The sequence below is a fragment of the Paramisgurnus dabryanus genome, chromosome 18 (genome assembly GCF_030506205.2).
Source record: "Paramisgurnus dabryanus chromosome 18, PD_genome_1.1, whole genome shotgun sequence".
Classification (NCBI taxonomy): domain Eukaryota; kingdom Metazoa; phylum Chordata; class Actinopteri; order Cypriniformes; family Cobitidae; genus Paramisgurnus; species Paramisgurnus dabryanus.
The window spans coordinates 15432151-15445774 of NC_133354.1; the positions used below are offsets into that span (position 1 = coordinate 15432151).

The 13624-nt window shown below is 37.4% G+C and overlaps 2 protein-coding genes across 2 annotated transcripts; both read left to right on the forward strand.

The window, feature by feature from the left end:
* Positions 1-649: 649 nt before the first annotated feature.
* ddias (DNA damage-induced apoptosis suppressor) lies at positions 650-3649 on the forward strand. The gene is made up of 4 exons (XM_065286914.2): positions 650-1106; positions 1281-1442; positions 1529-1634; positions 1723-3649. The coding sequence occupies exons 1-4, from the start codon at positions 970-972 to the stop codon at positions 3493-3495; spliced, it is 2178 nt and encodes a 725-aa protein (XP_065142986.1). The 5' UTR covers positions 650-969; the 3' UTR covers positions 3496-3649.
* Positions 3650-4273: 624 nt separating this feature from the next.
* Positions 4274-12824, forward strand: pcf11 (PCF11 cleavage and polyadenylation factor subunit). Its single transcript, XM_065286915.1, has 16 exons — positions 4274-4655; positions 6546-6671; positions 6918-7106; positions 7220-7354; positions 7528-8513; positions 8597-8780; positions 8942-9179; positions 9294-10684; positions 10795-10852; positions 11023-11130; positions 11247-11361; positions 11492-11675; positions 11801-11956; positions 12066-12158; positions 12250-12285; positions 12550-12824. The coding sequence occupies exons 1-16, from the start codon at positions 4488-4490 to the stop codon at positions 12760-12762; spliced, it is 4380 nt and encodes a 1459-aa protein (XP_065142987.1). The 5' UTR covers positions 4274-4487; the 3' UTR covers positions 12763-12824.
* Positions 12825-13624: the final 800 nt, after the last annotated feature.

Below are 13624 nucleotides of genomic sequence, written 5' to 3' on the forward strand. Positions count from 1 at the left end.
TAAAAGTTCCACCAGTTACAGTACAGTTAATGACTAATTTCAATTTTAGCAAGTCCTTTCGAAATAATATTATATGTATTAAATAGCAGAGCATTTTTAACCTTTAAATTAATGATAAAGGCAAAAAATTATAAAATAAAGAATAATATATGTTACTACTCTTTCTAGCAACAGTGACACCTGCAGTATGAACGAAGAATGAAGAAGACTAAAATAGTGATTGAGATGACATGTAACATAAAAACGTCTTAAAAGTGCATTTGCTTGACTCAATAAAATATAAAACAAAAATGTGATTAAACTATCTTGAAAGATAACTTCAGTAATTGTCTAAAAATTACAGTACAAATGCTTCGGCTAGTGATTGGAGAAACAAAGCTTTTCGAAGCTTCGAATCAATTGAACCAATTGCTTAGAAAATTTGTTTTTCCGAAGCGTTCGAAACGCCACACACGCTGGCGACACCTGCTGGTCAAATAGTGTAAAAGCAGTTCTGTCCAATTTTTTCCCAAAAAACTCCCCCTAGTGGTAAATCAAATTTTCAAAACGTTTCGAAACAGTTATGACGTAATGAGGCCTCGTTTGCGAAAATCACGTGACTTGGCCAGTTTGAAACACGTTCCGAACCAATAATACGAAACAAAAGACTTGTAAAAGTTTCGAAGCCTCGTGAAGCAGTGATTCGATAGCGACCATCACAAGTTTCGGCGCTTTCGTGGTTAATAATTGTGTACGGCAGATGTCGCTGTGACCCCTTGAGATCTGCGGAATCAGGGCGGAAACAAACGAGGAAGAAACTCATGCGTGTCCTGTTTTTAAAATGCTAAGTTAGTTTGTTGCCCCTTTGCGTTCAAATATTTTGTAGATTTTTCTTTTTAATAGCTACGATCTAACTTTTTAAAATTAGAAACAAAATACGAGTCATTGTGTTTGGTTGTACTAATATTACATTGAAATGCTAATACATTTATGCCAGTTGTTTATGCACTCATGAGCAACACAAGGGCTCTGTTGAGTTGCACGGTACTTTCTTTGCAAGATTCCACTTTTGTATACCCGTCCTGCAACAGTTGTTTATCCAGAATAAATCAGGAAACCAGTAAAAGGTACGTGGTATATGCTTAATGCTCATCAGATGGCCAGTTTTTTTGTACCAGTTGTGTGCAGTTACTACTGCTATAAAACAGTTATAATAATTATTGTTGTATTATAAATGTAAGTTGTTCATTTTAAAAGTTCTGCCTGCCCTAAAACTCATAAACTCGTATCATTGTTTTTAGAGCCTCATGTGCTAGGTGTGGATTCTCATGTGATCTACAAAAGGTGGACTACAGATACAGACTTTCTGTTAAGGTGTCCAGAAACCAGGATATATTTGGTGTGACAGTATTTGGTGGCTGTTTAAATTCATTTTTTGGCATTACTGCTGGTGAACTTCAAAAGTATGTTTCAAAGTTTTTACTTGATTTGAGCATATTATGCAACCCTCCTGTTGTTTCGTTACTTATATACATTGTGTCTTGTGCAGATTTATTGAATTGGAGAAATCTAATGGTAAACAAAATATTCAACAACTACTTATCAAAGCCGTGGAAGACTGCTTCATAGGAAGATGTGTTGTTTTTGGATTGAAGGTATGATGCACTTCTTTAAATTAGAGGTTATGTATTTAAACTACACCCTCTTTAAATTTTAACTTTATTAATGTCTTGTGTCTAACAGGTTTCTTGTGATGATGTTACAACGTGGTCAGCCAATAAACAGACATCTTCACTGGTTGTGAAGTCCAGACAGCTAGTGGCCTGTCAGATCATTTCTCCAAGTGATGCTGTAGCAGGATTCACTGTAATTGGTTATTTAAAAAATCTGCTGAACTCAAATTTGTGCAATCCTGAATTTGCCAACAGTGTTGCATGTCTGTCACAAGAGAAAGATTCACAAAGTTCACAAAGAGATGAATTTAACAGCTTTGATTATACTTTGCCATCATGTGCAAGGATAAATTCTCAACCCAGCAGTGGGGAATTTACACTGCCAAGTGCATGGCCATCACCTGGCTTACGCTGCAGTCAAGGAGGAAGAAGTAGCGACTCATTACAGCAATCCAGAGACTATGATATATGTACTCTTTCACCAAAGAATGACGATACAAGAGCATGTCATCCCAGTCTGAAAGACAAGTGTTTGTGGGCTTGTTCTTTAGATGAGTTGAAACGTGTTAATGGCACAAAGGATGAATTGAAAAATGATACGCAGATGTGTAACAGAATATCGTTGTCCTCAAGCTGTGACATGTTTGAGCCATCAGCACATGTCAACAGTTCTACTGCGTGTGACCTTGCATACACCCTGAACACAATTTCCCGAGAAAATGATTTAGAAATACTGACATCTAGCAATTGTCTTTTGAAAGCTAAATCTGGGAAACAATACGATGCACCTTTTGACAAGTCACCTTTTAGCCATTCTGATCAAAACATATGTTTAGATTTAGAGGATGCACCTTTATCTGAAAATTTACTTGAGTTTGTCAGAACTAAGGCTCAATTGTCAGGGATTATTGATGCGAAATTGCCGAGATGCTCAAATAAGCCCAGTTCAGATAAACAAGATAAAATGATTCAGGACCAAACTAGATGTGAGAATTCAATGCTTATGGGTAATATCTCAAAGACTGATGCTGCTGTGAAAACTGATGAAAAACCTATGTGCAATGTGAAAGAGAAAAGTGAAAATGACTTTCCAAAAAAGCTTGATACTCCTAATGTGCTGTGCACAACTAATTTTCTGGGCCGGATTAAGAAAAAGAGGATCCCCACGGATTTAAACATGAATTTCAGCCCTGCCAATGGGCATGTGTCTCATGATCTTCCTAAAAACAACAGATTGTGTTTTTCTAACAGAAAGGACCTCACGTTACAAAGAAAAAGATTAACCAGGAACAGGCTCTCTATGGCTTTTTGTTCACTAAACCATGAGGAGGGCAAATATTTCAGGCACCGTGTGCAAACTATGGTCCATTCTGTAAATTGCAAAGTCAAGCAGGAACAAACTCTATGTGATGACCATGTGGATATGTACAATTGCTCTGCAGATTTGTTTGCTTCTTGTCAAAACAGTATGGACATGAACCATTCGGATCTCACAGAGATTTCTAAAGTAAATGAACTAAGGAATGTGAACACACCAGAACCTGCAGTTTCAGGCTCTTTGCATTTTTTACCATGTTTGCAGTCCACTCCAGTTTCTTATCAGCACCCATCCAGGCAGAAGACCGGGAAAATTAAAAACCGTGTAGACTCGCTGAGCTCTAAAGGACTTAAACTTGAGTTTAAAAGTAACATGAAGGGTCTAAAGGAAAACATACAAAACAAACCCACAATGTCTAAGTTCACAGAAAGATCCTCAGATGATTTGGATATGCTGGCCAGAAATTGTAATTCATCCATAAATTTAAATGAATGGTCCAAAGATCTGTTTGAAAATTCATTCTGAGTTAAAATAAGAACATGAATGAAATCTTTTCCATCTATGTTGATAAACTATGTTTTTGTCAACAATTAAATATGTTTGTATGATTTGTAAAAATTTATGAAATATTGACCCTTATTTGGTTTTGTGATTATAAAAAATTGTCAAAGGTTTATATTTGTACTTTTATTAGAACAAAATATAAGGCATCTACTTGCTTGTTCTCATATATATATATATATATATATATATATATATATATATATATATATATATATATATATATATATATATATAACAACATCATATTTATATTCTGAATTATAGATTTAATATTGCAAAGCTGGAAATATGCAAATATTTATATGAATATAAAAGTACATATTAGATATTTAAAATGAAACTGTATAAAACAATCAGCCATGTACGCACACATATACCAGCAACGTTTATATTTTTACATTACACAATTAAAAATTGTGTTTAATGTCATTATTACATGATTTTGCCGATAGCTTACAGTACAATGCATGTTGTGTTTTGAACCCGCGGAACCTTTTAGAATGCAAATTATTTTACAGCCCAAATTATTTTACAAACAAATTATTATGATACAAATTATGACGTTCAGTTGTGATTCTTTTGAGTTATGTAATTAATTCTGATAGGTTTTCTTTAAAAATAGTAAGTCTGTTCTCGGCCAATCACATTTATTCTTAAAGTCTTGATCGCCCAATCAAATCCAAGCGTTTCGGTTTAACCAATCAAACAACAGTGACGCACGTTGAAGTATATAACGTTTCACATGCGTAGTATTCAGTTGATGCTCGACGACGGACATTTTGCAGCACTTCACGCAGCCAGATTATTTTGCTATAGAGACGCGACGAGAGGAGGCACACCGCGACGTACAGATGAAACGAAGAGGAAATACAAATGTTTAATGGACTGTTGTAGTTATTGTTTATGTAATATATAAAGTGTGTGGCGACAGCCTCTGATCTAACGGCTCAAAGATGTCTGAAGAAAGCGCGAGGGCGGACGCCTGTCGCGAGTATCAGTCCTCGCTCGAAGATCTGACTTTCAACAGCAAACCGCACATCAACATGCTCACCATTCTAGCAGAAGAGAACATCCAGTTCACCAAGGATATCGTCGCAATAATTGAAGCACAAATTGCCAAGGTTTTTATGAAAATAGATCTATTTTTGTTTCAGTCATCGTCTTTTAGCTCAAGTGTGGCGAGATAAGTGACGACATGACATGAGGCCTGTAACATGGCGGCAGCTCGGCTAATTTGCTAAACACACTACATTGTTTAACTCGACGTATACATTATTTCTGACGCTGTAATATCGCAATAGTGTTTTGATTACATTCGTAGCCGTGTACCAAACTACTTAACTCAGCGTATGGTTCTGTATTTTAGTAAATTAGCCACACGCCACCTTTCCTAAATAGGTCAGTTGGAGCCCGCATGTTCGTTAGCTTGTAGGGTCACAGCTGTTTGTTAAATCGCACTTGCTGACGTACATTGAGATTAACGTTATTTATTAATAATCCGGATAATTCCCCTAATTAATAAGGTTATTCGATAACGTAATATATCAGATGGCTTCACATTCAGTAACTAGCGTTAACGCATTATCTGAGTAACGAATTTCGGCGTGGTCCTGTTAACCAACGTTATGTTGTAACGTTAATGTTATACCCGCCACATGTATTGCGTCAGCTTAAAATGGTTCAAGATTGTACGCTATATTCATCGTTTTACAGTTGATCCTAGTTATTTGAAACCGTAAAAAAAGCTAACAATCCCGATTTCGTATCATGTAATCTGTCAGTAACTTAAAACATAATCGTCGTTGTCTTGTTGATCGTGTAACTTACTTTGCACACTGCAATCCTATAACAACGAAGTCATCACTTTTGGGTAGTTATAGTCCTTATGTTCTTTAAACTATAAACAGGAATTGTCAATTAAGTCTTTGCCTACGAATAACGTTAGCTGTGAATATCAGCTAACGTTACCACACATGGTCTTCTGCCCATATACTTGGGATAGTTTTGATATTTTTTGCTTGATGATTGTTTGCATCTAGTTTGTTTTTCGACTAGTCTTGTTTGGATGCTCAGTGAAAATGAGCGTGCCTGGCTTTAAAGTCCTTAATGCAAATGTGCGCCATTTTTGTGTATTTTAACAAATAAAGGGTTTGGGGTTTTAGATTGCTGAGTATTTTTCTTCTATTTACTGCAATGTTAATAAATGGTATACAACTGTGACAATAAACTATGTGAAATGTCCTTTTGTCTTCATTTCCCAGTGTATTTTTGTGGTAATGTTTGCTATTGGTTTCAGTTTCCTCATGCTCCTTAATATCAAGACGTTGCCCTTGTGCAGTGTCATTTTTCTGGGTTTTAATGTGTGAACATTCTTTTAAATTTATTCAGAAGTATATTTTTGGTGAAAAAATTCTTTCTGCACTGGGGCATATTGGTTAAAACTTGTTTCTTTACTCCCTTTTCTAGTGCAGTGTTTAATGTAAAGATCTAAAGTGTCTTAACTGTTTTCAAAATGGTTAAATCTTTTAAATGGATTACAAGTTGGGTATCTGATCCAAAACAAATAAACTGGAGAAAATAAGAAAATTAGCTTCCTACAGTTTTTCCATCGAAAAACCAGTTAGTTTTGTGAAACGCTGGTGTTTTCTAAAATGACTCAGTAACTAAAAACTGAAATGTACTGACAACCTAACAAAACCATTTTTGCTGCTGGATGGACTGAACCTGAAGACTGAACCCTGTCCTGAGAGTTTTCCATCGTTTTTCCATTTCCTTTTTGCAATTGGAACCTGGGATTTTTCATACTTGGAGAATATTTTCTCCAGGGTTTTTTTACGGACGCTGAAGATAAATTTTTCACTTCGAAACAACCATGGATTTTACCCTCCTCACTTTTTTTTGCCAATATTTTTAATCCAACTTCAGCTTAATAACCTCACCCCTTATTCAATGTAGTTCAATGCATTTCTCCCATGTTGTTCTCTAAACTTGTCAGTTTTCTATCACTTTAGGCACCTGCTGTTGAGAGGCTCCCAGTTTTGTACTTAGTGGATTCCATAGTGAAGAATGTTGGAGGCCAATACCTTGAAGTGTTTGCTAAGAACCTAGTCAATTCCTTTATTTGTGTATTTGAGAAGGTACATAATTCCTTAATTACGTGTCCATGGTGTGCCCTCTGTTTGAACGTCATGTGTACTTTGCCCTAAGTTGTAGAAAATCTTTACAGTTTTATTACCTGAACTTGAGCAGTAATATTTTGTTAGCTTGTATTTTGTGACTTGTTTATACATGTTTTGAATAATAAGGAAGCCTAAAATGTGGTCGTTTTTTGGAAACAAATGGAAGTCAGACATTCTTCCCCCCTTTCTTTTACATGGCTATAGGTGGATGAGGTCACTAGAAAAAGTCTGTTCAAATTGCGGTCCACATGGGATGATATTTTCCCTTTGAAGAAGCTGTATGCACTAGATGTGCGTGTGAACTCTCTAGATCCTGCCTGGCCTATTAAACCATTGCCCCCAAATGTGAGCAGCAACGCCAGCATTCATGTCAACCCATTATTTTTACAACCGGTAAGCATGTGAAGACTTTCAACTGTGGTACTTGTGAATGGGGTTAGGCATTTTGTTATCTGTTAGAGGTGTGCTATGCTTTGTCTGAAATGTGTGCTTCTTTGTTTGCATAGGCTGAAGAAGTTTCTCCAAAGAGCTTGACACAAGAACAAGTCATAAGGCAACAGTTACTTGCCAAGCAAAAGCAGTTGTTAGAACTTCAGCAAAAGAAGATAGAGCTTGAACTTGAGCAAACAAAGGCTCAGTTGGTGAGTTTAAATGGTGATACTAAAAATATGTATTTGAATTATACGTGTGATGTTTCGTGCATATGAGCTATAGTGTTAGTATAGTAACTTAAAATAAAGCTTTAATAAATTGCCTCAATGCTCTGTGATGTGTTTATGTAAACCAAATTTTTGTTTTTGCATTTTCCCTCGAGGCTGCGAGTCCTGTTGTTGCAGCAAGCCACCATATCCCTACCCCAGTCCGTGTTGGTCCATCACCACTGAGCACTCCAAAAGTTTCTGCACCACAGACCAAACCTTGGCTTCCAGCACCATCAGAGAAGTTGTTAACCAGAGATCCTCGAATAAACAGAACTAGTACAACAACTACAAATACAAAGGAACAAGTAATACAAAAAAAGGAGAGTCAGGTTACACCAAGTTTTCCGAGTACAGCTGAAAAAAGAGGACAAATGTTAACTGAAAAACAGAAATTTGACCGGTTGAGGATTCCTAAAAAAGACAACTCCGCTGTTGAGGAAAAGGCTAAATCAAAGTCTGTGTCACCAGCTGGAAAAGGTCTCCTTTTCAGATCCAAGGAAATTGAGTCTCAAAAGGATGTTCAAGTTAATAAAAAGGACCCAAGGCTACATAAGCAGGTACATGACAAGACCGATTTAAAAGAGGAAGATGTCAGAGAGAAGAAAAGAAGTTCAGAGAAGAAGGATAGGGATGAGGCTCTCAAAAGCATGGATCATCAGAAATCTAGCAGCGCCAGGAGCAAACTTCTAAACGGCTCTTTAAATAAACAAGAAAAACTAGAGACTTTTATGAAAAAAGAAATTAAAGTCAACAAAGACAATTTTAGGAAAAGGTCTCGGTCAAGATCTCGTTCACCACCGTCGCATTCTCCCAAAAGAAAAGAGAGGCGGTCATCTCCAAAGAGAAAAACAAGGAGTATAACACCACCCTCCAAGTCAGTGAAATCTAGGGCGCTAAGCAAAGAGTCGTTTTTGCAAACATTAAGAGATGAACGGAGTACCTCAAAGAAAAGCGTCCCCGAATCGAGGAGATCAAAAAGGCCTCTTGAGGATAGATCTGCTGATCATAAAGAAAGCGCGCAGCAGAGAATCTCTCCCGCTGATCACAAAGACACGAAAGACAGCAAGAGGTGGAGGAGTGGGTGGGAGGAACATAAACAGTAAGTGTTGTCATATTTATTTGCTTTAATATCTATGCTAAATACATCTAGAACATAATTATTTCAATTTTGTTATAATTTAGTCCCAAACAGTCGGAGCAGGATCTTTCACATGCAAGACTAGGCCCTCAGAGACACAAAACATGGAACACTAATCAAAGACCAACCACACCTCGTACACCTAAACCACATAGGTTAAGTGTTGATGCCAACATACAAATACCAGCAGCACTCAATTCTGCAAGTAAACGAGATCTTTTAAGAAAGGTACGTCTAAGAAAAATATTATTCTTCAAGTTTAATTATTTATTTTTGCTCGTCCAAAGAGAAAACAAGGAGTACGCCACCCTCCAAGTCAGTTAAACCTAGACTGTTATGTATTGCTTTACAGTTTTGGCTAACTGGATTTTTTATTTTATTTATTTCAGGTAAGCCAAAGACGTGCTAATGGAGAGATCTCAGATGAGGAATTCCTCAGGGTAGCACATCAAATAAAGCAGCTTTTTCAGTATCAAGAGGAAATACAGCGCTCCGACTCCTGGGATGACTCGTGTGATGAAGCCGTGTATTCATCAAAACCGAAATCACAAGGATCCATATCTGATGCCGAACTTTCTTATCTTGAACATAAATTGAAGCTTAGAAAAACACAGCTACATCGTCCAGGTAAATTTTGTTAAACCCCTCAGGACATAAAATCTTAACTGAAATGTTTTCATTTTTTCTTTAATATACATATTAACAGATTAAATTAACATTTTTACGTCCCTATTCTAACAGTGCTAAAAGGGGATCAGATGCATAGAAACCTCCGCTATCAGCAACATCTTCATGAACTGAGTGAACAATACAGTGAGGGCCCAGATGTGCATAAAAAACCTAATGATACCATGAAGACAGTCTTGGACCACGAGGATCCCAGAAGAACTGATAGGGCTCTGTCGAACACAAGCTCTACTTTCAGAAATTTACCAAGTCCAGTCAACTTGGACAGGACATTTGAGCGTGCACCCTCGCCTGCTGAATTAGAACTGGATCAGCCTGGAGACATCAGCCCACGTTTTGAAAGTCCTAACAGTGTGCACTCTGGCACAGGCCCAGATGATGATCCAATTAATTTAGAAGGTCTTCCTGGGCATGATGCCTTTATGGAACCGGGAAGAAATGCACAAAACCTTGATGACTCACCTGGGCATACACCAACACACTCAAATGAAGGTCCGACTGCCAAAGGGATTATGCCACGACACGAAGGACCAAATATTCCTCAACGATTTGATAGATTTCAGAGTTCTCAAGCTTCCTATGATGGGGCACCAGGCCACATCCGAGAGCCTAGATTAGATGGCCCGCCAAGATTAGATGGACCGCCAAGATTAGATGGCCCACCAAGACCTTTTCCTCCTGCTCGATATGAAGCCAATACAGGTGGATTTGATGGGTCAGGTGGTCATGGACCTGTTAGGTTTTCTGGACCTCGGTATGATGCCCCTCATTTACGGTTTGAAAGACCACCTTTTCCCAAACATCATGAAAGACCTATGAGATTTAATAATCCACCAGTACCTCATCGGCCAATGAGGTTTGGAGAGCCTCGAAATATGGTGAGATTTGGTGAGCCTCAAGCCCCGGTTCGTTTTGATCATCCGATGCATCAAAACCGATACGTTACGCCTCCAAGGTTCGATAATCCTCACATGCCACAAGGTCCACAAGGATACGATGAACCAAGGTTCCAAGGAAGACCAATGAATTTCGATGATCAACAAGGTGGTGTTAGATTTGAAAATCCGTCAGGTGGAATGCAATTTGAAAACCCAATGCAGCCAGAATCTATAAGATTTGATCCACCACCAGTCATGCCCAGATTTGACCCACAAGCCCCCCCAAGATACTGCGGTCCAAATATTCCAAACCAACTGAGACCACAGGAGCAGACACTGTATGATCAATCTCAAGGGCAAGGTCCTGTAATAAACCCTGCTGTACCTCCACCCAACTTTAGCGTTCCACCCATGAACACTTTTGTTGGCCCACCACAACAATTCCCAATGCAGCCAAATGTTTCACAAGCATCAACCTTCAGTGTGCCAAGTGCTCCGTCATCAGAATTCCAAAATTCGTTTAGACCTCCATTCCCTGGCCAAGTTGTCGGAAATGTTCCTCAGCCAGTAAGTATTGCATACTTTTAACATCAATTTATTGAACGCTAAGTTTTCTTGATATTATAACTCCTCCCATGGTGAAATTTGGTTAAGTTTTTGTGTTTTGTCTTTTTTAGATGATGGGCGCTCCTAATCAGCCCTACATGCCACCAAACCAACTTCCTTTCCAGCCTGGTAAGGTTTTTTTAAATACATTTTTTTAATTATCCAAAATAATTTTGTACTCTGCTTCATAAACTTAGTGTAGATCTTTGCATTTTTTGTGTTAAGTGTGATTGGTCTCCGTTGGACCTATAATTGTAATAAATGTATTATTGATATCTGATGTTTTTTTTCTCTGTCAGCTTCCCAGTTTCCACAGCCTGAGCAATTTAGGCAAATAGATGTGAATGATTTGTTAACAAAACTTCTATCCACTGGAATTATAAAACCAACGCAAACAACAAATACCGGTATGGATACTACTTTATAATTCATATTCTGATATATAGTGCAGGTAATCCTGCTACACTATTGTGGTGGTGGTTGTTAAATTGTCCAATTTCTACTTTTTTGTCATTTATTTTAGACTCCACCTCAGCAAGTCCATTTTCATGTGTGGCGGACGAAGAGGAAGAGGAGGAACAAGAGGATGACGACGATGTCCCAGATATGACCGGCTTTGTTTTGGATGAAATGAAACAGTATGTAGATCTTGAACACTCCTGATTGAATAGACAAGTGTAATGCTAGCATAAGTTACTTAAATTGTTGATCAGGAAAAGACAAAGAAACCAAGGATTTGTTTGTAAATGGATTAATTTCACCTAACAGGAGACATGACAGTGTCGTCACCAAACTGTATACTGGAATCCAGTGCTATTCCTGTGGCATGCGTTTTACTTCGTCTCAGACTGACATCTATGCAGATCATTTGGACTGGCACTACAGACAGAACCGTTCAGAGAAGGATATCAGTAAGAAAGTTACACATCGGCGGTGGTACTACAGCTTGACGGTAAGACATATGCAGTCCTTTATCACATTTGTATTTCGTTATCAGCATTTGTTAATTTTTGTAATATGTTGAGATGATATTTTGAAAAACCCGACATGAAAACAATGCCGCTGTTTTGTTTTTAGGACTGGATTGAATTTGAAGAAATTGCCGATCTTGAGGAAAGGGCAAAGAGTCAGTTCTTTGAAAAAGTTCATGAAGAGGTTGTCCAGAAAACTCAGGAAGCAGCCAAAGAGAGAGAGTTTCAAAGCGTTAAAGCTGCTGCTGATGTTGTCGATGAGGTAAGAAACATGTCAATTTTCAATCAGATAGAAACAAAGGAAACAATGAAACTGACAATATGATTGTGAATCTTTCTCTGCTCTTTCATTCATCATTCTCGCCCCTCAGTTATGTGAGATCTGCCAGGAACAGTTTGAGATGTACTGGGAGGAGGAAGAGGAGGAGTGGCACCTGAAGAATGCTATCAGAGTTGATGAAAAGGTAAGAAATCCAGTGACGTATTAACGCTTTATTAGCAGTTGTTTTAATTTATTATGACTGGAAACTAATGTGCATTTTCTTCCCATTTCAGACTTATCATCCAGCATGCTACGAAGACTACAAAAATGTAAGTAATAGTTTGTAGTTTGTGCAGTCTTGTAAGTGTGTACATTAACATGAGGAATGTCAATCTAAAGGTGGTCCCCTAACATATTTCACATTATTTTCATATAATTTTTTGTGTTTATTTTCCATTGCTAAAACTGCTGATGGGTAAAATGGGTATTCCATTTTGGATTCTGCTTTTGTGTGTAGGTTTTTATGTTGTAATGATAAAAAACAATCTTTCTTTAAGAAAATGTCTATTTATCAGACTGTTCCCTTGTTTCAGACATCCTCCTTTGTGGACTGCACACCCTCACCCAATAAAATGCTTACAGAAAACCCTTTAACAACTTTCATGAAGCAGGAGCAGGTTAGCGATGAGACTTCATGCTCCAGTATTAAAGAAGAACCCTCTGAGGATGGTACGGATCCACCAATGGTAAAAGAGGAAGTTCAGGTTAAATTAGAAGAAGAATCACAAACCAGTGCAATTTGCTAACTACGCTGCTCGTAAGCCACATCTCGTGGTCTTTTGTGTTTTTGTAAAGAATGATATTTTTACATTGCAGAGCTCTGGGGCCGGGACCTCAGCTAGTCATACGTTAAATACATTTTTGTATTTGTATTTGCCTGCACATTTCAGGTATTTTGCCATTTGAATGCCCAATGAAATGTACTTCAGATGATGTACGTTTGGGGAAATGTCTATGTATAATTTAATTTATAAATAAAGATATTTTTGGTATTCTTTGTGTAGTATTGATAAAGGTTTGGAAAAACATTGTTTTTTTGGTTCTCGATGACCTATACCACTGTTGTGGGAATGGTGAGACAGTGGAATAATAATTTGACCTTTGTTTTTTCCAACCCAATACAAGTGGTCAACCCGTTTTCTTTAGTTGGTAAATGCCTAAATCCAGGATTGGGACTGATTGTAAATAATTGATAATTGTTCATAATTTACTTTAAGAAAAATCTAAACTATTTCCCTGACCTCAATATATGTAAATAGTTAACTCAGAGTTTACTACTGTATTTGAGTAGTGATGTTTAGTTAAAAAATAAAAAAAAACAGGGTGTCTTTTTCCTTTATGCAGAGGTTCAAAAGGCAGTTTTGCGTTATACAGATTATTCAATAAAACAAATCTGAGGAAGAAATGGTGTCTTGTGTGAGAAGTGATTATGGTCTGCTCTATGAATAATTTAAATTTGTCAATTTATCCATATTCCTAAATAAAGTTTCAGTGGTCAATAAATGCTCTGTTTCTGTGTGTATCTGTAAAACCTCACTTTATTGTCACAGGACACTGTGCTTAACTTGCACTCAAACTCATCTAATTAATAAAAAAGTTATCCTAACA

Excerpts from the sequence above, each read along its gene's own strand:
- ddias (XM_065286914.2), top strand. The coding sequence starts at position 970 with ATGCCAGTTGTTTATGCACTCATGAGCAACACAAGGGCTCTGTTGAGT. Across the intron at positions 1,107-1,280 it reads AATCAGGAAACCAGTAAAAG|AGCCTCATGTGCTAGGTGTG; the intron begins GTACGTGGTATA and ends CATTGTTTTTAG. Across the intron at positions 1,635-1,722 it reads GTGTTGTTTTTGGATTGAAG|GTTTCTTGTGATGATGTTAC; the intron begins GTATGATGCACT and ends TGTGTCTAACAG.
- pcf11 (XM_065286915.1), top strand. The coding sequence starts at position 4,488 with ATGTCTGAAGAAAGCGCGAGGGCGGACGCCTGTCGCGAGTATCAGTCC. Across the intron at positions 10,685-10,794 it reads TCGGAAATGTTCCTCAGCCA|ATGATGGGCGCTCCTAATCA; the intron begins GTAAGTATTGCA and ends TGTCTTTTTTAG. Across the intron at positions 11,957-12,065 it reads CTGCTGATGTTGTCGATGAG|TTATGTGAGATCTGCCAGGA; the intron begins GTAAGAAACATG and ends CTCGCCCCTCAG.